Raw genomic sequence first — 23,077 nt, forward strand, 5'->3', positions numbered from 1 at the left:
TCTAAGTGAATTGGAGGGTGTCCAGTAGATGCTCAGTTTTCATGACTATTTCAGCTTTAACCAGTTTTCAAATTGTTTCATAGCCATGGAGGTTAATGCCACTGGCTGGAAATCATTGAGTTTGGTGAGATTATTTGTTTTGGTAATGGGCACCAGGACAGACTGCTTCCATAAAGATGGCACCTTCTACACAAGAGACATGTTAAAAATAAAGTTAAAAGTAGGACCAGGCTGCTCATCACAACCACTAACATGATCAGCTTCAGGGCTTTTCCTCGGTTTACTCTTCTTAAAACACTTAAAATAGGGCGGGAGCAAACAGAGATGCAGAGGAAGAGGACATTGTTTGAATGTTTTGAAGTTATAAACTAAATGAACTTGTCTGTTGAAGAGTAATCAGCGTTGTGTCTCTGGAAGCTGTTGAACCTTAGAAAAACATGAATATTTCCTTCTTGTGTTCGTAGCAGTAGTTGGGAAAACACAGCCTTAGAAGCTGTGATCAATAAGTGGATATTTGAAGCAGAGTAGTGTCTTCAATCTTGTAATGGATGAGAGCTAATTGTTGATGATTGGTCCACAGAGTCCACCAGCAGAGCTCAGAGGTTCTCAGTGGTCAGTCTACCCAGCAGCATCAGACACAGCTGGACTCCATCTTTCTGGTCTGTACATGTACAACAATTACTTTCCATCATGTCCATGCTGCTCTTTGTAGACCAGTGGATTGTCAGTGTGTCCAACATGGATCTGATGTTTGTCTCCATGGTTTCAGTCTGCTTGTGTCATTCATATGGTCTTCTGTTCCAGCTGCTGGAGGACAACATCATGACTTTTGTGAAGAAGGAGTTGAAGAAGATCCAGAAGGTTGTGAGTCCAGATTACCCAGAATGCTCAGAGAGTCAGAGGGAGGATGAGGAGGTGTTGGAGGGTGAGGATGAAGAGCAGAGGAGGAGCAGCAGAGATTTATTCCTGAAGATGACAGTGAACTTCCTGAGGAGAATGAAGCAGGAGGAGCTGGCTGACTGTCTGCAGAGCAGTAAGAGGATTTCTCTAAACATTGAAGCTGCTGGAGAAATGAGACATTTACTAATGTCTCAAGAGATGAACCAAGATATATTCACACACTCATTCTTTAGAGCAATGACATGTTGGAATATTTACTGGAGAGTTTATTCATTTGTCTTATTTGTTGTTTATTCATTCAGGACTTAAAGCTGCAGTTTGTGGACGTAAAGTTAAATCTGGTCTGAAGGAGAAGTTCCAGTGTGTGTTTGAGGGGATTGCTAAAGCTGGAAACTCAACCCTTCTGAATGAGATCTACACAGAGCTCTACATCACAGAGGGAGGGACTGCAGAGGTCAATGATGAACATGAGGTCAGACAGACTGAAACAGCATCCAGGAAACCACACAGAGCAGAAACAAGCATCAGACAAGAAGACCTCTTTAAAGCCTCACCTGGAAGACATGGACCAATCAGAAGAGTGATGACAAAGGGAGTGGCTGGCATTGGGAAAACAGTCTTAACACAGAAGTTCACTCTGGACTGGGCTGAAGACAAAGCCAACCAGGACATCCTCTTCATATTTCCATTGACTTTCAGAGAGCTGAATGTGGTGAAAGAGAGAAAGTTCAGCTTGGTGGAACTTGTTCATCACTTCTTCACTGAAACCAAAGAAGCAGGAATCTGCAGCTTTGAAGACTTCCAGGTTGTGTTCATCTTTGACGGTCTGGATGAGTGTCGACTTCCTCTGGACTTCCACAAGACTGAGATCCTGACTGATGTTACAGAGTCCACCTCAGTGGATGTGCTGCTGACAAACCTCATCAGGGGGAAACTGCTTCCCTCTGCTCGCCTCTGGATAACCACACGACCTGCAGCAGCCAATCAGATCCCTCCTGAGTGTGTTGACATGGTGACAGAGGTCAGAGGTTTCACTGACCCCCAGAAGGAGGAGTACTTCAGGAAGAGGTTCAGAGATGAGGAGCAGGCCAGCAGCATCATCTCCCACATCAAGACATCACGAAGCCTCCACATCATGTGTCACATCCCAGTCTTCTGCTGGATCACTGCCACAGTTCTGGAGGATGTGTTGGAAACCAGAGAGGGAGGAGAGCTGCCCAAGACCCTGACTGAGATGTACATCCACTTCCTGGTGGTTCAGGCCAAAGTCAAGAAGGTCAAGTATGATGGAGGAGCTGAGACAGATCCACACTGGGATAAAAAGAGCAGGAAGATGATTGAGTCTCTGGGAAAACTGTCTTTTGATCAGCTGCTGAAAGGAAACCTGATCTTCTATGAATCAGACCTGACAGAGTGTGGCATCGATATCAGAGCAGCCTCAGTGTACTCAGGAGTGTTCACACAGATCTTTAAAGAGGAGAGAGGCCTGTACCAGGACAAGGTGTTCTGCTTCGTCCATCTGAGCGTTCAGGAGTTTCTGGCTGCAGTCTACATGATCCACTGTTACACCAACAGGAAGACAGAGGAGCTGCAGGACTTCCTGAGAAAAAAATACAATAACTCACCTCTGGATAAGTTTCTGAACAGAGTCATGATTAAATCCCTGGAGAGTAAAAATGGTCACCTGGACCTGTTAGTTCGCTTCCTTCATGGCCTCTCTCTGGAGTCCAACCAGAGACTCTTAGGAGGTCTGCTGGGTCAGACAGAGAACAGTCCAGAAATCATCCAGAGAACCATCAACAACCTGAAGGAGATGAACACTGATAAAATGTCTCCTGACAGAAGCATCAACATCTTCCACTGTCTGATGGAGATGAACGACCTCTCAGTTTATCAGGAGATCCAAGAGTTCCTGAAGTCAGAGAACAGATCAAAGAAGGAACTCTCTGTGATCCACTGCTCAGCTCTGGCCTACATGCTGCAGATGTCAGAGGAGGTTCTGGATGATTTTAACCTGTATCAGTACAAAACATCAGAGGAGGGACGACGGAGACTGATCCCAGCTGTGAGGAACTGCAGAAAGGCTCGGTGAGTCCTGATGTGATCATGAACAGAATCCGTTTGATTTTTCTTGAACCATCAACACATAAAAGCAAGTACAAGTTGCATCATTTTTCAGCAGCAATATCAAACAATTCCATAAAGACAAAAAAGTCAGAACAAAAACTAATAATCTAGTTTGAGAAGAGACAGGATGAAGCTTTTCTTGTTCTCCTCCTTCTATATCAGCTCATTAAGCACAAAAACAAGACAAAAACTTTTCTTTATTGTGAACATTCTAAAAATTAAACATCAAAACAATTTGTGTAAAACTTCCAACTTTATTTATACAGCACTTTTCCTTCCATAAAAACAAGCCAAAGTGCTTCACACAAATAAAAAAATTAAAACATTACAACAAGAAACAGAATCAAGAAACCGCCACCACATATGTACAAATACACACACACACACACACACACACACACACACACACACACACACACACACTTGACTGTCAACAGGCTTTATCACCACCAGCATCTATTGAGAATAAACTCCGTCTTTTGATGACGTTCTGGATTCTTATTGGTCAACTCATCAGTGGTGGATCTGATTGGAGCCTGGCATGAACCGCTGTAAGGGCTATAATAACAGTTTGACACCAATCTATCAGCAGCCAACCACGAGACTTAATCAAACGCACTGTGATGTTGAATTTTCACTGAAGAGAGAGAAAAAGTTGACTGAGGTCAGAGTGTGTGATGAATTAACGGACCAATAAGCCTGAGTTTGTTACCGTTAGATAAGCATTGCTTGTACCGTAACGTTATGTCGTTTCAACGTTGACCCACTTTTAACTTGCCGAGTACCGACTGTAGCCTGGAACAAACGCTAATTAACTTGCTGTCAAGTTTTTCCTTTGTCGAGCTTTAACAGGGTTCCCACGGATCCTTGAAAAGTCTTAAAAGGCAGTGATTTCATTCATGGAAAAATAAGGCCTTAATTGGCATTAAAATGTCTTGAATGTTTCAACAAATGCTAAGTAGGATGTTATGATTGTAATTAGTCTCAAATCTAAAAATAATAGGCAACATTTATTTCTTCAAACTAATTTGTGAATAGCAGTGACGGAACGCGCTCACTGGAGCGGAACCAACAACACAGTGATATGTTTGTGGTCGTGACTTCGCAGATGCACGTCGTTCATGAAGCAGTTGGACCTCATGCAAGCATGGGAAAGTGTACATTTAATGACATTGTCTGGCAGAATAAAGGGAGACTATTGCGGCTAACTTGCCGTAGTGGTGACTGTACGGTGGAGAGTGGAGAGAGGAGCTAATCACGAGGCTAAGTTAGCATGCTGAGGCCATGTTAAACATGCTGCTATTATTTGGCTGATGGACTCTTTCAGTGTGTCTGTATATTATGTGTTAACCGACTGGTGTTTAGCTGTAATGGTGTCGTTCAATATTTTCTTATCTTCAGACATAATAGTGTAGAAGACGTTCTATTTCATCCTTTCTGACCGCCAGAGGCGGTGCTTGAAGCACTGAATGTATCCATCTCGCGCACGCGCAGTTTGAGTGTTTATACCAACAAAGTCACCTGTGACCCCTGATGACCCCGGTCACCTATATCTTCCGGTGACATCAGAGGATCGGTTCCTTTTCATCTTTTCGCTTCGCAGGTAAATTGCACGCCACTACGCTAGCTAAAGCTACGTGGCTATTGCTTCGTTGCCGGTAGCCTTGCGACGTTTCGTCGGAGCTGCGAGCTGCTCGCCCTCCAAAGGCTGCAACAGATTCCGCCGAGAGGTTTGTGGTTCGCCGTGGACACATCTGCATCGGCTCATCATCCTCGGTTGGATAAGTTTATTTTGTTTTATTATATACATCCTTAGGTGCAACCGGTTACTCGTTGGTTGTATTTGTTTGTTTGTTGGTGGAGGTAGTGTCCTCGCTCCCTCTCCCGGCATAATATTATGTGAATCAGCTGTTGGCATTGCGTGTGCTTGTCATTAGTGCTGACTATCGCTGCAACCTTTTTGCACTCGCTTTGTTTTGTTGTTTCATTTGCTGGTGAAGGCAGTGGCCTCGCTCACTCTCCCGGCATCCGTACCGGTATATGTTTGTATTATATATTTGTATTATGTTTTCAGTTGCTGGTGAAGGCAGTGGCCTCGCTCCCTCTCCCAACATCTGTACCGCTAATGTTTGCGAATTAGCTGTTGGCATTGCGTGTGCTTGCCGTTGACTATCGGTGCAACCGATTGTAATCGTTTTGTGTTGCATTTTTCATTTGTTGGTGACGGTAGTGATTTCGCTCTCTCTCCCGGCATTTGCATTGCACTTGGTATTTCAGTTGATTGATGTGAATCAGCGGTTATTTTCTTGACCGTTTGCTCTACTTTCTTTTCCCTATTAATTATTACTGGCGTTTTTCGCTTGGCCTTGCTTAGTTTGGGTATTGTGGTGGCAATTTGGTTGTGCCCGTTTTTGCGTCACTTAGAAAATACCCCTAACTGGTGAAGGAAGTGCTTACGCTCCCGCTCCCAGCATAGGTGTGATTTTGTAGTTGGTAGCAGTGTTCCCGCTGAGGCTAACTCATCTCCTGCAACATTTATCTGGTGACGGCTGCGCTTTCGCTCCCTCTCCCACTGTCTGTTGCTTTTTCTGTTTGTTTTCCTGGTTGTCACCATGTTTGGCAACCATTCTTGTTCGGCCTGTATGGCTTCTCTGCAGCCTGAAGATGGCCATGATTTGTGTCCCTCATGCCTCAGCCTTGAGCATCTGAAGGAGGCTCTTTCAGATGACGCCTGCATGAACTGCAGCTTCATGCCCCGGGGATTGAGGGCTGCCAGACAAGCTGAGGTAGAACAACTGTTGGCCCTCAGCCCATCACCTGAACAGCTGACTCCAGCACAGGGAGTGATTCCAACTCAGTCTGGCAGGCCTAAATGTCGTGCTGCCGAGACAGCAGTCCCCACTTCCAGGAAGAGGGTTAAGGAGTCCAGCCTTTCTTCCAAGGTGGACCAGTTAACAACAGAAATTAATAACATGAAATCCCTCTTCCTAAGCTTCCAGTCTGGGACTGGTGCAGGGGAGCCAGCTGCTTCAGTGGCTCCAGCGGCCATCTTGGAGCCGGAGGAAGATGTGCTTTCCATGGCGGCGTCAGCTACTCAATTACTTAATACTCAATACTCTGAGCTGGAAGTGGTTGCACAGGGATGTAACTTCCCCTGCTTCCACGGCAGGCTCCTGCTCATCGATCCACAGCTCCGCTGGTGGTTCTGATGATGGCTCAATGGGAGCCATCATTCGTATGGCCCTGGCCCTTCTGCAGTTAGACCTACCACAAGCTCAGTCGGCTCCGGCCAGTGCTTTCTTCAGGCGTGGTCCATCCCACACTAACTTTACTGTCCCTCCATCGGAGGAGTATCTGAGGGAATTGCATGCATGTTGGAGGGATTCTAAAACTATCTCTCATGCAACATCTGAGGGCCCCACACCCTGGCAGCCATGCAGGATGCACCCAAATTTGGCTTGGGCCGCATGCCAGCAATTGAGCCCACTATAGCTGCTCTGATTGTCTCGCCTGATCAGGCTCTGAGGCCAGATGCGAGGTGTCCTCGTCCCCAGTGTCGGGTTACGGATGACCTACTCTCTAAAGCCTATGACGCAGCGGCACGCATAGGTAATTCTATGTCCCATCTGCTGCTCACGCTATCAGCATCCCTGCAGGAGACTACAGTGGATGCTCCCGTCCACAATTTCAGCGACGCTTCCTTGCAGGCATTCGCGCTGATGTCTAGAGAGCTGGGGCAGTTGATGTCCACCCTTGTCCAGGCTCGCCGTCAGGTTTGGCTGGCACAATCTCCTCTGACTGAGGCATGTAGGAGAACTCTCCGCAGTGTTCCGGTGGAACCTGGGGAGCTGTTTGGGTCTGCAGCTCCAGAGGCGCTTAACCGCACAGTTCAAGCCAGACAGACTCGACTACAGCTGTCTGAGCTTCAAAGGAATATGCCCCCTCCTAGCAGCCCTAGGGGCTCTTCAGTTGCCCCCCAGCGCCGGCCACATCCACAGGCTTATTCCAGTAGCTATCGCAGGTCTCAGCGCACACCTTCACAGCCTGCCCACCAGCAGGCACGGGCATTTCGGGCCTCTGAGCAGCTGCCCTCTGAGCAACCTCAGGCCTCTTGTGCTGCCTGTCATGCCCCCAGAGCCTCTAGAGGCCGGGAGACCCGGCGCAGAGGCCCAGGGGCCGGTCGTCGGCTGTTTTTCCCAGCAGCAGCTCAGTTACTGGGCCGCTTCCACCAGGGACCCCTGGGTGCTTTCCACCTTGACCCATGGGTACAAACTTCAGTTCAGACGCCGGCCCCCAGCCTGTGGCTGGGTCAAGATGACCATCATACGCGACCCGGCAAAAGCCCAAGCCCTCATCCAGGAGTTGTCCGTCCTCCTGGACAAGGGTGCCATCGAGCCAGTAGATCCCCTGTTGCAACCCGGGGAATTCTACTTCACTTACTCTCTAGTAACAAAGAAAGACGGCGGACTCCGTCCCAAACTCGACCTGAGGGGTCTCAACAGATTACTGAAGGTCTTGAGGTTCCACATGCTCAGCACTGCAGAGGTTCTGCGCACTGTGGCCAGAGGGGAGTGGTTTACATCAATAGACCTGAAGGATGTCCACTTTCATGTCCCCATAGCTCCAAACCACAGACAGTTTCTGCGGTTCGCTTTCCACGGTCGTCATTTCCAGTTCAGGGTGCTCCCGTTTGGCCTCTCCCTTTCCCCACTGAGGTTCACCAGGTGCATGATGGCAGCCCTCTTGCCCATGCAGTCGCGGGGCATGAAGGTCCTCCCATATCTGGACGACTGGCTAAACCCTTCTGCACCATCCCAATCTCAGGTGGCCCTGGACACGACACATCTTCTGTCCCACGTCGCCCGACTGGGCCTGAAGGTAAATTTTACCAAGAGTTGCCTGGTTCCCTCGCAGAGCACACTCTTTCTCGGGATGACTCTCAATTCAGTCGCCATGAAGGCCTGTCCGTCACCACAGCGGGTGGACGACATCCTCCGCCTCCTTCTCTTGTTTCAGGAAGGCAGGTGGTTGCGCTATGTGGAGTTTTTGCGCCTCCTCGGGAAACTGACGGCTGCTGCCAATGTGGTTCCTCTGGGACTGCTGTCGCTACGTCCTCTTCAGAGGTGGCTGCACAGTTTTCATTTTGATGTTCAGTGGCACTGGCACAGGAGACTCAGTGTCATGCTGTTGCCTTCTTGCTCTGGCCCCATGGAGAGAGAGATCATTTCTCCTTCAGGGCATGCCCTTGTGTTCCATTGCGTCCTGTCGAGAAGCCATCACAACAGATGCCTCCCTCTCAGGGTGGGGCGCTGTGTGGCAGAACCGGACAGCTCAGGGGCTGTGGTCTGCTCGAGACCGCTCGGTGCATATCAATGTTCTAGAGCTGTGGGCTGTGCGCAGGGCACTACTTTTTTTCCTTCCCTTCCTGAGAGGCCGACATGTGCTTATACGGTCAAACAATGTCTCAACTGTCTCCCACATAAACCACCAGGGGGGCACCAGGTCTGCCCAACCGTTGTGGGCATCCCAGGACCTGCTGTTGTGGGCAGCGCCACGTCTGGCCAGCCTGAGAGCAATGTATTTGCCCGGGGAAAGAAACCAGGCTGCCGACATCCTCTCTTGTTACAAACCGCCGCCAGGGCAGTGGCAGCTTCATCCGGAGGTTGTTCTTAACATCTGGGAGGTCTTCGGCAAGGCAGAGGTGGATCTTTTTGCCACGGAGGAGACGACCCATTGCCCTCTCTGGCCAATCGTGGGCAAGAGCATCCTGACCCAGAGGGCTGCTCTCTTCTGTCAAAAAGAACCAGACAGTCTCCTCTATGCTTTTCCGCCAATCCCTCTGATTTTTCCGATGCTACAGAGGATCCTCCAGCAGGGTCACAGACTGCTGTTGGTAGCCCCCTTCTGGCCAGGTAGGACACTGGGGTTCCCACTGCTGCGCAGGCTCTGCCGCAGCTCACCATGGCGCCTCCCAGACATGAAAGATCTCCTGTCTCAGTTACAGGGCCAGATTTGGCAGTAGGTTCATAAATACATTAACATTTCTCTTTATTCGGATTACTTGTTAGTGCTTTCATTTTGAAGGCATTGGGTAACTCTTCTCATTCTTCTTCAGTGGTCCACTGTTCACTGCAAACATTACAGTAAGTTGTATTTAGTCCCAGATGTTCTCCAGCTGTTTAAAGCTGTTCTTCTTTAAATTTCTAATCCTTATTACATTTGACTCTTTTATTTCTATTTCATTATATTCACTGGGAATATTCACATGTTAATTGAGCTCAACTAAAAAGATCCAGAGTCCATTAACCAGTGAAGACAGTCCAGATGTTTGTCTCCTCAGATGTCCTCATGATGGATCAGATCCACTGACAGACTGTGGACAGTCTGGAAGCCTCAATGTAACTCAGTCTTGTCTCCATTCATCTAAACAAAGGTCTGAGAGAGATGATGACAATGATTGTTTCCTGTCAAACACAGTCAGAGAAGATGAGCTCAACCACTGATGTGGACACAAAATGTCCAACAGAATGTGTCCAACTGTCCACTCATCAACACATCACCTTCATAGAAATGTCTTCTTCCATTATAACACATTTTATTTATTTGTCTCATGACAGACTTGCTGACTGTGAACTCTCAGAGAGACACTGTGAAGTCGTGGCCTCAGCTCTGAAGTCCAACCCCTCCCATCTGAAACATCTGAACCTGAGTAGAAACAACCTGGAGGGTTCAGGAGTGAAGCATCTGTTTGCTGGACTGGAGAGTCCAAACTGTAAACTGGAGACTCTGAGGTCAGTTTTCATTTCTTTTCTTCTCAGGCTTCTGAAGAATGGAGATCCAGTTTAGATGAGTTCTCTTGTCAGGACTGTCAGATAGAAAAGGAGCTGAAAGAGTTGAAATGAAGGAGCATCATGTTCCTGAACATCAGCAGGTAAACTCCTCAGTCATCGGTGGTGGGTCTGATCACAAACCACATCAAGTCCAGTCTTCACATGTGTTGACATTAACAGAGTTCTTGGTGTCACTAATCATTCTTTCTGTCCATACTGTCTGTGGACAAATCCCCTTATAGTCTGACTCCAATCAGACCAGATGGAGGACAACATCCACAGTGTTGTTGTGTTGTGTTGATCTTCAACTCATCTTGTTCTTCAGCACATCCAGTCAGTATCAGTTTGTGTTTCCACAGTGTTTCCTGCTGAGCTGCAGTGGAGGGACAGGAACTCAAAGAGGAACTTTGATTAGTGTCAGTCAGACTGCTGAAGCTTCATATTAGTGTCAGCTCAACAGTGGAGTTGTGTTATGAAGAGACCACTTCACAGTCAGTGTGGACAGCAGGAATCTCAACAACTCTGGAATCAGTCCATATGACATGTGACTGTTGTTGGAAGACACACTTCCAACAACATGTCAACTTGTCCTTTAACATTTGAATGACACAAACCTCCTGAGACACCAAATCCAGGAAGAAGAAGGTCCTAGAATCAAAGAACTAATCAACAGTTTGTAGTCCAACATGTGTGAGGAGATATTGATCCTGTAATGAGGTCAGCAGCATCTTATTGATCTGTGTTGACATCAATAGTTGTCTGAATGTTGTGCTGACGTTTGGATGATGTCTGTAGAAAGCTGACATGATGAAGATCCACAATAACACAAGGACAAAGTCACTCTACTCATTTTAGAGAACAGCTCATTGATCAGGACACATTTCACACCTCAACACATCTGACTGATCATCAATCATTTCATCTTTTATTCTTTATTCAGGTTGTTGAGCTGCAGTTTGTCAGAGATCAGCTGTGATTCTCTGGTCTCAGCTCTGAAGTCCAACCCCTCCCATCTGAAAGATCTGAACCTGAATGAAAACAACCTGAAGGATTCAGGAGTGAAGCAGCTGTGTGGTTTTCTGGAGAGTCCAGACTGTAGACTGGAGACTCTGAGGTCAGTTCACTGTCTGTTACTGTTGTAGATCTGATATGTTTAATCGCCAACTGAATCTAAGTCAGAGACAACAATTGTCAGTTTTTGAATTTATCTTTGAGTTGTTTATCTTGACATTGTTGAGCTCATGTAAAGTTGATGAAAGGGTTATAATCTGAGTTATTTGTTGATGTTGTTTTCTCTGATTAAAGCTGAAGCAGGTCTAATTTAATAGATTTCATCTATTTTTTGTCTGGTTTCAGGTTATGAAATCTTAGTTTAGTTTCTTTATTTCCAACATAAAAAACAAAACAGAATAACAAAATAATCATATAGAATCATAAATAACAGTAAATGAGAAAATCAATAACTAAACATTAAAGTAACAGATTAAATATAAACTTATTTTATCCCACCCCTTTCAATAGCTCAATGATTTATAAATTATTCACTTCCTGTCAGTATGATAATAATAATAGTCTTTATAATATATGTACATACATACATACACACACAGAGATATAACATGCACACATTACCAAAGACAACACAAAATATATATAAGAAAAAAATAAGAAAAATGAAAATATGAAATGACAATAACACCCATCACTCCGTATGAGTCAGACTCCCTCTTCATTTCTGTACCTTGTAAGAATCCTCTCTTTATATATTTTTAAACTGTTTTACGTTTGAACATTCCTTGAGCGTCTCCTCCAAACTGTTCCATGGTTTAACAACACAAAGTGAAACACAAACAGTCCTCCTTGTTGTGTTCTGTAGTTTCATTTCAAATGACATGAAACAATGAACCCCTTCCCTTCCAGTAATTGTTGAATTTTTGTGGTAGGAGATGGTTTTTTGCTTTGAACAGGATGAGGGCAGTCTGAAACCATATCCACCATATCTTTGAATTTTAGGAGTTTTGTTCAAAATGAGCAGTTTGAAAATAATGTGTGTTTCAGATCCAGTTTTATCTGCCATGCCATCATGCTTTTGCTTTTGCTATCAACCTGCAATAACCCCAAAAATTATTTTGGTCACGAATAAACAGGAGAAAATGAGCTGAGTTGTTAAAGCGTCCTCTGTCACTTTTCAGGAGCTTTTTTAGTTTGGGGGCACTGATGATTCAAGAGAAATAACTGAAGACAAATCCAAAGCAACTAAATCTAAAGCAAATCTATTTCAATAATGTTGATGCTTCATTCCTGGTCAACACACACAGATGAGATCATGTGTTCAGATGCAGGTGTTTGAGGTGTGTTTAGTGTCTGAGCTTCCTGCTGTTTTCATCATCATTCAGTCACATTTCATTTGGGGTCAAACCTGCTGTGATCCATGTATCAGTCCATTCTCTCTGAACCACAGCTGCTGGAAGGAGCTCACACACCTCACACTGTCACATATTACTGTCTGTAGAAGACATGATGGAGATCCACAATAACACAAGGACAAAGTCACCCCCAGACATGGAGAGGAGATTTAATCTACATCTTTTATTCTTTATTCAGGTTGATTAAATGCAGTTTGTCAGAGATCAGCTGTGATTCTCTGGTCTCAGCTCTGAAGTCCAACCCCTCCCATCTGAAACATCTGGACCTGAGTGGAAACAACCTGAAGGATTCAGGAGTGAAGCAGCTGTGTGGTTTTCTGGAGAGTCCAGACTGTAGACTGGAGACTCTGGAGTGAGTTCACTGTCTGTTACTGTTGTAGATCTGATATGTTTAATCACCAACTGAATCTAATTCATGTTCATCCAGAACTTTCCTCATGAATCTGTAAATGTCCTTTAGTTCAAGACGAGTTCACTGAAAGTAATTAATCAAGTCTTAGTAAATATCACAATAACAAATAACTTGATAAAATCTCTAAATGTAACTTAAGTGAATGTTTGAGCTGGACACACCAAAATAAATTACTAACAATTCAACAGGTCATTTTTATTAACTTTATTTTCATTCTTTGAGTTTGTTTCACAGAAGTTCATAAGTATTTGACTCAGAGAAACTGTAGAAAATGTCCTCTGTTAGTTGTTAAAGTCAATGAAGCTTAAAGGCTGTTAAGACACAGTAATGTTGAGCTGAACATTTAAAACCTGAACACATCTGATTGAATTATTCAGGATTTAATCTACATCTTTTATTCTTCAGGTTGTGGAGCTGCACTTTGTCAGAGATCAGCTGTGATTCTCTGGTCTCAGCTCTGAAGTCCAACCCCTCCCATCTGAAATATCTGAACCTGAGAGACAACAACCTGAAGGATTCAGATGTGAAGCAGCTTCTTGATCTTGTGAAGAGTCCAGACTATAAACTGGAGACTCTGTGGTGAGTAGAGGGTTCCAGTCAGTCCATGCTGCTTTCATCAGTATCGTCCTAAACACAGTTAGTATCAAAGATCCAGTGTTTCCTGTAAACCTGCAGCTTCTCAGTGAAGCTGTGGGGAGGAGAATGGAGACAGGGTTCAGGATTGGACAGAAAGACAGAGAGAGAGACAACAGTCAGCCAATCAGATGAGCCAGAAGCTTGTTGTGATCATGTGTTTGAGTTGATGTGAAGACGACTGTTGTTGTTGTGTTGATGTGTCCAGGAAATAAAGCTGGATTCCAGCTGACAGCCTTCCAAGATGTATAGAGACAGTGGTGGTCATTCATCACATCTGATCAACAACTGATCACAGCTCTGAGATCAGTCTGACTGAAGCCTGCACATCACAGAAGCAGCATTACATTTAGTAACCATGAGTTTCTTAGTCAGCTGATCTTTGTTTCCATGGGAGCAGCAGTAAATCCATCACTAAAGTGTTGGTGCAGTAATGAAGCGTTCAGGATTCTCAGCAGTTTCTTAGTGAAATGTGCAGAGGAAACAGACTTGATGCTAAAAGTCTCTGCAGGTCTGTGTGGTTGTTCACTCCAAAACGTTAACATGAAGCTGAAAGGAAGCTGGCTGAGCTCCACAGCTGCTCCACTGCTGCTCTGAACAGGACTCAAGTCCCTGCTGCTCTTTCTACTGGATGTGATGATGAAGGGAAACACTCCTTCACCTCCTCTCTTCTTTCTCCTCCTCTCTACAGGTGGAGGTAACATAAACCAGGAGGGTGTGTGTTGTGAGAGGATGAGCTGTGTCCTGATGATCCAGAGGTTGAAGCAGACTCTGACTGGACCATGTTACTGGGAGGTGGAGAGGAGAGCTTCATCCACATGGTCTCCATTTAAGACCAAAAAAAATACTCATTTGTGGGGATTTCAACATTGATTTGCTGATTCTAAATCAGCATAAATCAACAGATGAGTTCATCCAAATAATGTATAGTATGAGTCTGAATGACATCAGTGACCATCTGCCTGTCTTTCTTATTCATGAATGTAATTATATAACAATGAGGGAATTAAAGGAAATTAAATATAAGAGAATAAGTTTTACATTCCCAGATCTATATGATAAGCACTGCCCTCTTAAACAGTGTAACACCAAGAACCATTTGGCAGAAAACCCATGAATGACCAAGGGGCTTCAAAATGCCTGTAAAAAATGAACTGCTTGTAGAGACTGTTTATAAAATAAAACAAAAGAGGCAGAGTTTAAATATAAGAAATATAAAAATCAACTATTAATTATAATGAGAGTATGCAAAAAGGATTATCAAACCAAACTATTAGATATATATGGAACATATTAAATAGTATTATTGTGGTTGATGGATTTAAAAGCTTCTTTGTTGATGTTGGGCCCAATCTTACTAAAGACAAAAGATACTGGAAGGAAACCAGCTGAAATGGAATGTGGTGAGAGAAATGTAGATTCAATGTCTTTAGAAACTGTTGATAAAATGGAAATTATTGCTGTTGTAAATAGAAGTACCAACTAAACTTGTACAGATTGGAATGACATCGATATGTCACTGGTAAAGAAAATAATTGAGGGAATAGCTGATCCATCAACTCATACGTGTAAGATAGACTGTATTATTTAAACACTGCTGAGCCTATTGATGAAAGTAAGGATGAAGATGGGTGTCATGGCTGTTATGATTCACTAACATGGCACCAAATGTTGGGTCACTGTAATTATGACCATGTGTTGGAGTTGGAAAGTGTCACAGAGGGGATGAAAATTAAAGGGAAAACTGATGAGTCCAACCTGAAATGTGAGGTCTGTATGCAAGGAAATCTGCTGAGAGCAGGAACAGAGAACCGGATGAGAGAGCAACTGCAGCACTTGCACTTGTACGTACAGATTTGGCTGAGCCCTATAGAACCAGCAGCGACAGATGGGTTCAGGTGCTCATTGGCATTCACTGACGACTATTCAGGTGCAATCTTTGTGTGTTTTTTGAAAGCCAAGAGTGACACAGTCAGAGCTACAGAAAAGTTTATTGCTGATGTTGAACCTTATGGGAAAATCAAATGTATTAGATGTGATAATGGCACCGAGTTTACGTCAAAGGAGTTTCAGTCACTAATCAGTAAAAATGTCATTAGACATGAGACCTCAGCCCCTTATTCTCCCCATCAAAATGGGACAGCTGAGAGAAAGTGGAGAAGACTGTTTGAAATGGCCAGATGTATGTTGATTGAGAGTAAGCTTCCAAAAGAACTCTGGACATATGCAGTTCAGACTGCTGCAGCTGTCTGCAACAGGTGTTACAGCAAGCGGACAGGACAGACTCCATACTACATGCTGACAGGGAAAGTGCCTGGTCTGTCAAGGATGAAATGTTCTCCGTCAGTATGTTATGCACACAAATATAAGAAAAAGAAGCTGGACTCACAGTCTGAAAGGGGGGTCTTTGTTGGTTACCACAAGAATAGTCCTGCATATCTAATCTTCTACCCAGAAACAGGGAGAGTACTCAAAAACAGGTTGGTAAAGTTCATCAGCAAATGTGTGAATGAGTGTCAGACTCAGACAGACCAGGATAGGAGTGAATACATCCTGTATAGGGAGAGGGCTGAAAGCACTTTTCCAAAAATCGATGCAGTCAAACCAATCACACAGGAACTTAAAGCTGAGATTTGTGACACAGACGTCACTACAGGTGAGGGTCAGAGTGTTAAAAATGCCCGATATCCAAAGAGGGAGAGGAGACCACCTAAGTACTAGAATGATTGTGAGTGCAAGATAAAATGTGATGATGGTGGCCAAGAGTTAACTAGTATGGACTACTGTTACCGGGTTATGTCAGATTCACCTCCAACTCTGAAGGAGGCCATGAACTCATCACAATCACATTTGTGGGTTAAAGCTATGAAAGAAGAAATGGATTCTCTGAAAGAAAGTGAGACATTTACCCTGACCACTTTGCCAGAAGGTAAACATGCAGTGGGGGGAAGATGGGTTTCTACTGTGAAAGAAAATGTGGATGAGACAAAAACATACAAAGCCAGGTATGTAGCAAAGGGTTATAGTCAAGTTGCAGGGATTGATTGTAACCAAACCTTTTCTCCAGCTGCTAGTGTGACATCTGTGCACAGTCTGATGCAGCTTGCAGTGCAGCATGGCTTAGAACTGCACCAGATGGATGTGAAAACTGCATACCTGCATGCTCCTATTGATTGGGAAGTGGACATGGAGCAGCCTGAGGGTTTTAAAGTTAAATCAAAGAAGGCTGAGAAACTAGTCTGCAAACTTAACAGATCATTGAATGGTCTGAAGCAGTCGGGACGAAATCGGAACAGAATGCTTCATGATTGATGAAGTGAAAATGGTTACATACATGAAATGTTCCTTTCATGTCGCCTTTACTGTTGTGAATACTGTATGTACTGTAGGCCTACTGTATTTCTCACCACTTTATCAGTAAAGACCTCATCTGTCTAAAAAAATATTCAAGCTTCTGAGGGACAAATGGGGAGAATGTGTGTTCTGAGTAAACAGTTAAAGTGATGTCCAGTACCTTGTTTGAGTGCCATTTATTTCCATTGTGTATTTATGCTGACCTTAGCACAGCTCAGTCCATAGATCTTCATGGGTAAGTTTTTCTTCTTGTACAAATGCTGCTTGCAACGCTGCCACTCTGACACAATTTGCTTCCCCTGTCACACATCTGCCACTCATCACCTGTGTCTTTCTTACCTTAATGCCTTTCCTGTGATGATGCCCCACCTCCAGCAGGGTTACCATACTTCTATCCTAACATCTCACTTAACTACGTGAGGTCACATTGTGTGGTCACTTATTCCTAATATGACCTGTTTCACATGAAACCTGTTACCTCAAATGCAAGACATTGATTGTATGAGATTAAGTTTGTCTGTCTGAGTTTGTAAATGGCAGCCCATGTCCTTATGTAGTGTCATATATCTACATGTGGGATACATGTTCTAAGTTATGTATGAAGTCCTGCAAGCAGAAATACTTGAGTGTAAATTATATTGTCTAGGCTACTATTTCTCATCAAACTGCGATTAAAGAAAACCTCAGTGTACACGTCTGCCATATGTTGCCACCCCTCAAACATTCCTGCCCCCCTCTCACCACCCCATAAATATTTTTCTATATCTGCCCCTGCACTCTTTCTCTTTTTGTTCAACACTCCATTTAAAGAAATAAATAACACCCTAATTAGCTTTGTCTGGAAAAATAAATGCCATCTTCTAAAAAACGAGATCTTAGCAGCCCCGAGAGGTGATGGCGGCATGGAGTTGTTAGACTATATGGATGTGAATTACACCTTTAAAACAAAAAAGCCAGAATCTTTTTGGTACTTTATACCACAGAATATTTTTGGAAAAATTGGAGGGTTACCTTTTCTTCTAAAATGTGAGTATGATGTTTCAAAGTTACCACTAAAATTATCTAAATTTCACCAACAAGTTCTTTCAGCAGCCAAATTGTGCTTTGTCCATGACTTCTCTCCACATAAAACTATTACCTGGAACAATGAGTAACAGCTTAACAGTCAACATATAAGGAATCATTTTTTCAGGGAGAGGAAAATCACGTATGGTCCTCTTCTTTCTCTGACGTTATTTTCAATAAAATCAAAGAACTTCAATACAAAATCATACGTAACATTTACCCCACTGATATTTTTCTGTCACAATTTGTCAATATTGATGTTAATTCTGTGTTTTGCAACGTGGAAGTGGAAACTATTAGACACCTTTTTCTTGAATGTACGTTTTCCCAGATGTTTTGGAAAAAAATTGAAGATTTTTCTTTCTTCCTTTCTGTTATTTTTTACTATTATGTGGAATTCTTGTACTGACATTTGCACTTTATCTACTTTGTTTTATATATTTGTATTTTTATTTCCTTACTTGAGATGCCAGACTTCTGTTCAAGGTCAATGTTTTGACTGTATTTTAAAAAATAGGAAAAGACAAAAAAAAGAAACTCCGAGTTTGTGTTGCCAGATCGGGCGTTTTCAGGTAAAATGTGACAGGTTTGAGTTTTATGTTGCGGCTAAAAATACAGTTGTGAACAAAGTCTGTTCTGGTTCAGGATGATTTCGTCTGGTTTTCTAATAACATATGATGTTGATTTGAAACCAAACTAATTCTCTGGTGGTTGTTGAACAGCACTCACTGGGCTGGAAACCATCAGCTGTATCTGGCAACACGACGGGTTTCTTGTAGAGATGGGATTTTTGGCTCTTTGGAGGGAGCCGGATCTTTGGGATCCGTTCATTTCAAAGAGCCATTCAAAGGACTGGCTTATTTGGATCATTTTTATATTTATTCACTTTTAAGAAACCAGCCTGGGGTTCATTCATTTTATCCTGGAAATAATCACAGGGAGGAATGATGGGCTGAGATTTGGACCAGCATAATTTTAAACTCCGATTTCCCACCCATATTTGAGTTTGAATTATTCAGAAATATTGATTATAGCTTCATTTGACATGTGTGGACAAGATTTTAAAGTCTGATATGGATTCATTTTGAATATTCCACTGCCATATCCCTCTGAGTTGACAGCGAGATCACTATTTACCCTTTGTTTAAAGTGTGTGTATATGTGTAAAAACGACTCGGTTCATCGTTCATGTTGATGAGCCGGTCAAAAGATTCGGTTCGTTCGTGAACGTAACAACTCTGATTTCCTGGTTTGACTTTACTTTCTCTTTCTCCAGGGTCGTGTCGCAGATCTTTTTCTCCATCTGAAGGTAATGAAGCAGTTTGTGGTGTTTTCTTCATCATCAGCTCAGTTCCAGCAGAAATCTGCCGCTCCATAGTTCACGTTAAACTCAGTCACAGCTGAAAGGAAAGAGTCTGGATCAAACTCATCCTCCATTTTGTGTCTCTGGTCCGTTTGTGTCACTCGGTGCATGAATATGATTGAAGGTGATTTTCTTTCCTTCATCTTTTCATCGAGGACACAGTCGGGCTTTTAATTCTCAAACTGTCTGTAGAAGTTTGATCTGCTTTTGTAACGTGAAGAGCTGAAAGTAACTAAGTACTTTTATCCTCCCAGCTGATAATAGCTCTGTCTCAGGTGTGGGGGCATTTCCCTGCAATCCCTCTCTCTCACACTTTTTACTTTTTTAGAACTGATTACAGATAATAAAAATAATAAAAATAACAATAATAATAATAATAATAATAATAATAATAATAATAATAATATTTCTTGTGAAAACAGACTTGGAATCGATATTTTGATGTGGAGATCGATTCTAAAAGACACACGTCTAGATCAGAAGTATCGATATTTCTGGATCGATACCACATCCCTACAGCATGGACCAGAGTAAAGACAGACTGGAGGAACCTGGACCTGGACCTGGACCTGGACCTGGACCTGGACCTGAACCCAGCTGTGTGTCCTTGAAGAGCGACCGGTCGAAGGACAAGTGGATTAATTTTAAAGGAGGACGTGGTTCTGGCCCAAAGAGGTAAAGTGTCAGTGAAGCTGTAACATGTAAAGTAACATGTCTTGGTGTCTTGGTGATTTGTTTCCTTGGGGAGGAAATATCAATATCTTTACTAACAGATTATCTGACAATTCAGTAAAAAGATCTATGAGGAGGATAAAGACCTGAAGTGTTGTTGAAAACCTAAGTCACTGTTTCTACATGCTACAAGGGCTAAAGCTAATATTGTATGAAGTGACTGTCACTCCTGTATCATGTAGGAAGACGGCCTTTGTTCACAAGTGACCAGGATGTTCATTCATACAGGACAGAAACGTGTTAAAGTGGCATCACATTAACACAGATGAGTAAATGTCTGAGTCTAAACTGTCCATGACTCTCATCATTGTTCACAGGAATGAACCTGGACCTGAACCCAGCTGTGTGTCCTTTAAGAGCGACCGGTCCAAGGACATTATTTATGACTTTAAAGAAAGTCAGAGGTAAGTTGTTGACTCCTTCCACCTGATGAACCAGGAATCAACATGAGAATCAAACCCACGACCAGAGCTTATCAGACATATGATCATCTTTCACTGAACACTGATATTGAGGAGCAGTAATCACCTGTGTGTGTGTGTGTGTGTGTGTTGAGGACAGTGGTGTAGAAAGCGTAGTTTATTACTTCACCGGTGGGACAGGTAAAACTAACAACAAGCCAACACGTAGCGCGCGCACGCACTAACCTAGAGCATCTATTTTTTCAATCACAACACACTCTTCTTCTATAGGATTTACTACTCAGTGTCACAGCTTATACTGCCACCTATTGGCGAGTGCCATAATACATGTCAGAACAAATTGTACAATAACATAACTGTCTATATAAATATAATATAATGAAATCTTATTCCAGGTGCCACACATGTGTGTAACTGTGATCACATAAAGTTACCTGTGTGTTTGTGTGTGAGAGAGGAGTGTGTGCATACACGCGCATGTGTGTTTTGGTGTGTTGGTATCTAGCTGCAATCACATAAAGTTACCTGTGCGGGCCAATGTGTGTGTGTGTGGTAGAGGTGTGTATTGTTGTGACATAAATTGGGGGAGACAGGGATCAGCTGTATTAACAGCAGAGACATCAGGAGGAGTCCCTGATTAATGAATTGGTCTCAGCTGTCGCCCAGAGCTGTGGCTCAGGGATTGCCATGGCAACCTGAGGTGGTCGTCAATGACGACAGAGGCGCTTTGGGCAGAGAGTCCAAAAAAAAGAGAGAAAAAGGGCGATTTTCTCCCTCTTCGCTGGTCTCACATTTGGGCTTACTGTGACGAAACGGTAGCTCCTATCAGAAAAACACGCAGACTGTGGGCAGCGTAAGACCTTCCTGGAGACTTTGATATGTTTTTTGTCTTTCTAGAGTAAATATTTTGGAGACACATGTGAGTTTAAAACAGGGGTCCCTTCTGCTTCTCTCAGAAAAACTTTGCATTACAGTCAGTGGAGAGCAGAGAGAGACGTGACCGCACTCAGTTTAAATTCTTAAATTCTGTACGTCTCACTGCTTTGACGAGCACATTGTGAGAGACAGAACAAGTTTGTCTACAACTGTGGAAAAATTCATGTGTGTAGAGTGTTAACTGTAGCTGGAACGAGCTTGGAAAGAGGACAGTTTCAGATCATTTCAGATAACTTCCTCCACTCCAAGCAGTGACGTCATCCACTCTAGCAAGAACATTCTGAACAATACACACCTATTATAAACTCACAATTTCTACAAAAATGATCATGGTCATCAAACAGTGATTAATCAAAAACTATGAGACCCATCAAAACGTGGATTAATACACCAATACACTTGACTTGTGTCTACAGTCTTCTCATAGCTGTGGGGGCCAGTGCCCCATGGCCTTAATAAAAGACATTAATATTTCTTGTGAAAACAGACTTGGAATCGATTTTTGATGTGAAGATCGATTCTAAAAGACACACGTCTAGATCAGAAGTATCTATATTTCTGAATCGATGTGCACATCCCTACAGCATGGACCAGAGTAAAGACAGACTGGAGGAACCTGGACCTGGACCTGGACCTGGACCTGGACCTGGACCTGGACCTGAACCCAGCTGTGTGTCCTTGAAGAGCGACTGGTCGAAGGACAAGTGGATTGATTTTGAAGGAGGACGTGGTTCTGGTCGAAAGAGGTAAAATGTCAGTGAAGCTGTAACATGTAAAGTAACATGTCTTGGTGTCTTGGTGATTTGTTTCCTTGGGGAGGAAATATCAATATCTTTACTAACAGATTATCTGACAATTCAGTGAAAAGATCTACGAGGAGGATAAAGACCTGAAGTGTTGTTGAAAACCTAAGTCACTGTTTCTACATGCTACAAGGGCTAAAGCTAATATTGTATGAAGTGACTGTCACTCCTGTATCATGTAGGAAGACGGCCTTTGTTCACAAGTGACCAGGATGTTCATTCATACAGGACAGAAACGTGTTAAAGTGGCATCACATTAACACAGAGGAGAAAATGTCTGAGTCTAAACTGTCCATGACTCTCATCATTGTTCACAGGAATGAACCTGGACCTGAACCCAGCTGTGTGTCCTTGAAGAGCAACTGGTCCAAGGGCTTTATTTATAACTTTAAAGAAAGTCAGAGGTAAGTTGTTGACTCCTTCCACCTGATGAACCAGGCACCAGGTTCTGCAGAATGTTCTGTAACTAACCACCAGTCAGTCGGTCGTACAACAGGGTGTGTTTTAATGTCTGTAAAAGATCAGACTTTAATCTATAGAGATAAATGTCCAAGTGTATTTTATTTGAAATAACATGCAGCCAGACTTGAATTTCCACACCGAGGGGTCCCAGCCCCTTCACCACTTTCCAAATTCTTCTCTTGGAAGAATTTGCTTTGCAGCAGACAAACATTCAACATGACAATAAAAGAACAGACAAACATACTGGGTGTGAGCAGCAAATTACAGTGGATACAAAAGTCCACAGTCCACAAGGCACTAAAGGGTAAAGACAGACCACTGGTCAGTTTAAAATTCTTAAAAGATACATGATAAATAATGAAATACAAGTAGCAGCAACACAGTTACGTCCTCTTCTCTGTGGTGTTTATATCCCGGATGGAGAGCAGCACAAAGGAGAACTTGTTTAGAGGATGAGAATCATCCATACGAATGGACTTTGTTTTCTTAAGTACCTAAATTTTAAAGATCTCATCCAGACGGTTAAATTTCATCCCAGCTACTTCACAAGTTACACAAACCATTGTCTCTAGGGAGTTTTGTTCTTGTAACCATAGGTTACCATAGCAACAG

At 43.3% G+C, this 23,077-nt stretch overlaps 1 protein-coding gene across 1 annotated transcript in view; it reads left to right on the forward strand.

Moving 5' to 3' along the window:
- The window catches only part of LOC125018609 (NACHT, LRR and PYD domains-containing protein 12-like), a 107,281-nt gene extending 96,119 nt beyond the window's left edge, over positions 1-11,162 (forward strand). Inside the window, exons 3-4 of the mRNA XM_047602633.1 lie at positions 9,645-9,818; positions 10,798-11,162. Coding sequence (XP_047458589.1) covers positions 9,645-9,818; positions 10,798-10,999 — 376 coding nt within the window. The 3' untranslated portion in view covers positions 11,000-11,162. The remainder of the gene's footprint in view (positions 1-9,644; positions 9,819-10,797) is intronic.
- The last annotated feature ends 11,915 nt before the right edge of the window (positions 11,163-23,077 follow it).

Source organism: Mugil cephalus, chromosome 13, assembly GCF_022458985.1.
Source record: "Mugil cephalus isolate CIBA_MC_2020 chromosome 13, CIBA_Mcephalus_1.1, whole genome shotgun sequence".
In the NCBI taxonomy this organism is placed as follows: Eukaryota; Metazoa; Chordata; class Actinopteri; order Mugiliformes; family Mugilidae; genus Mugil; species Mugil cephalus.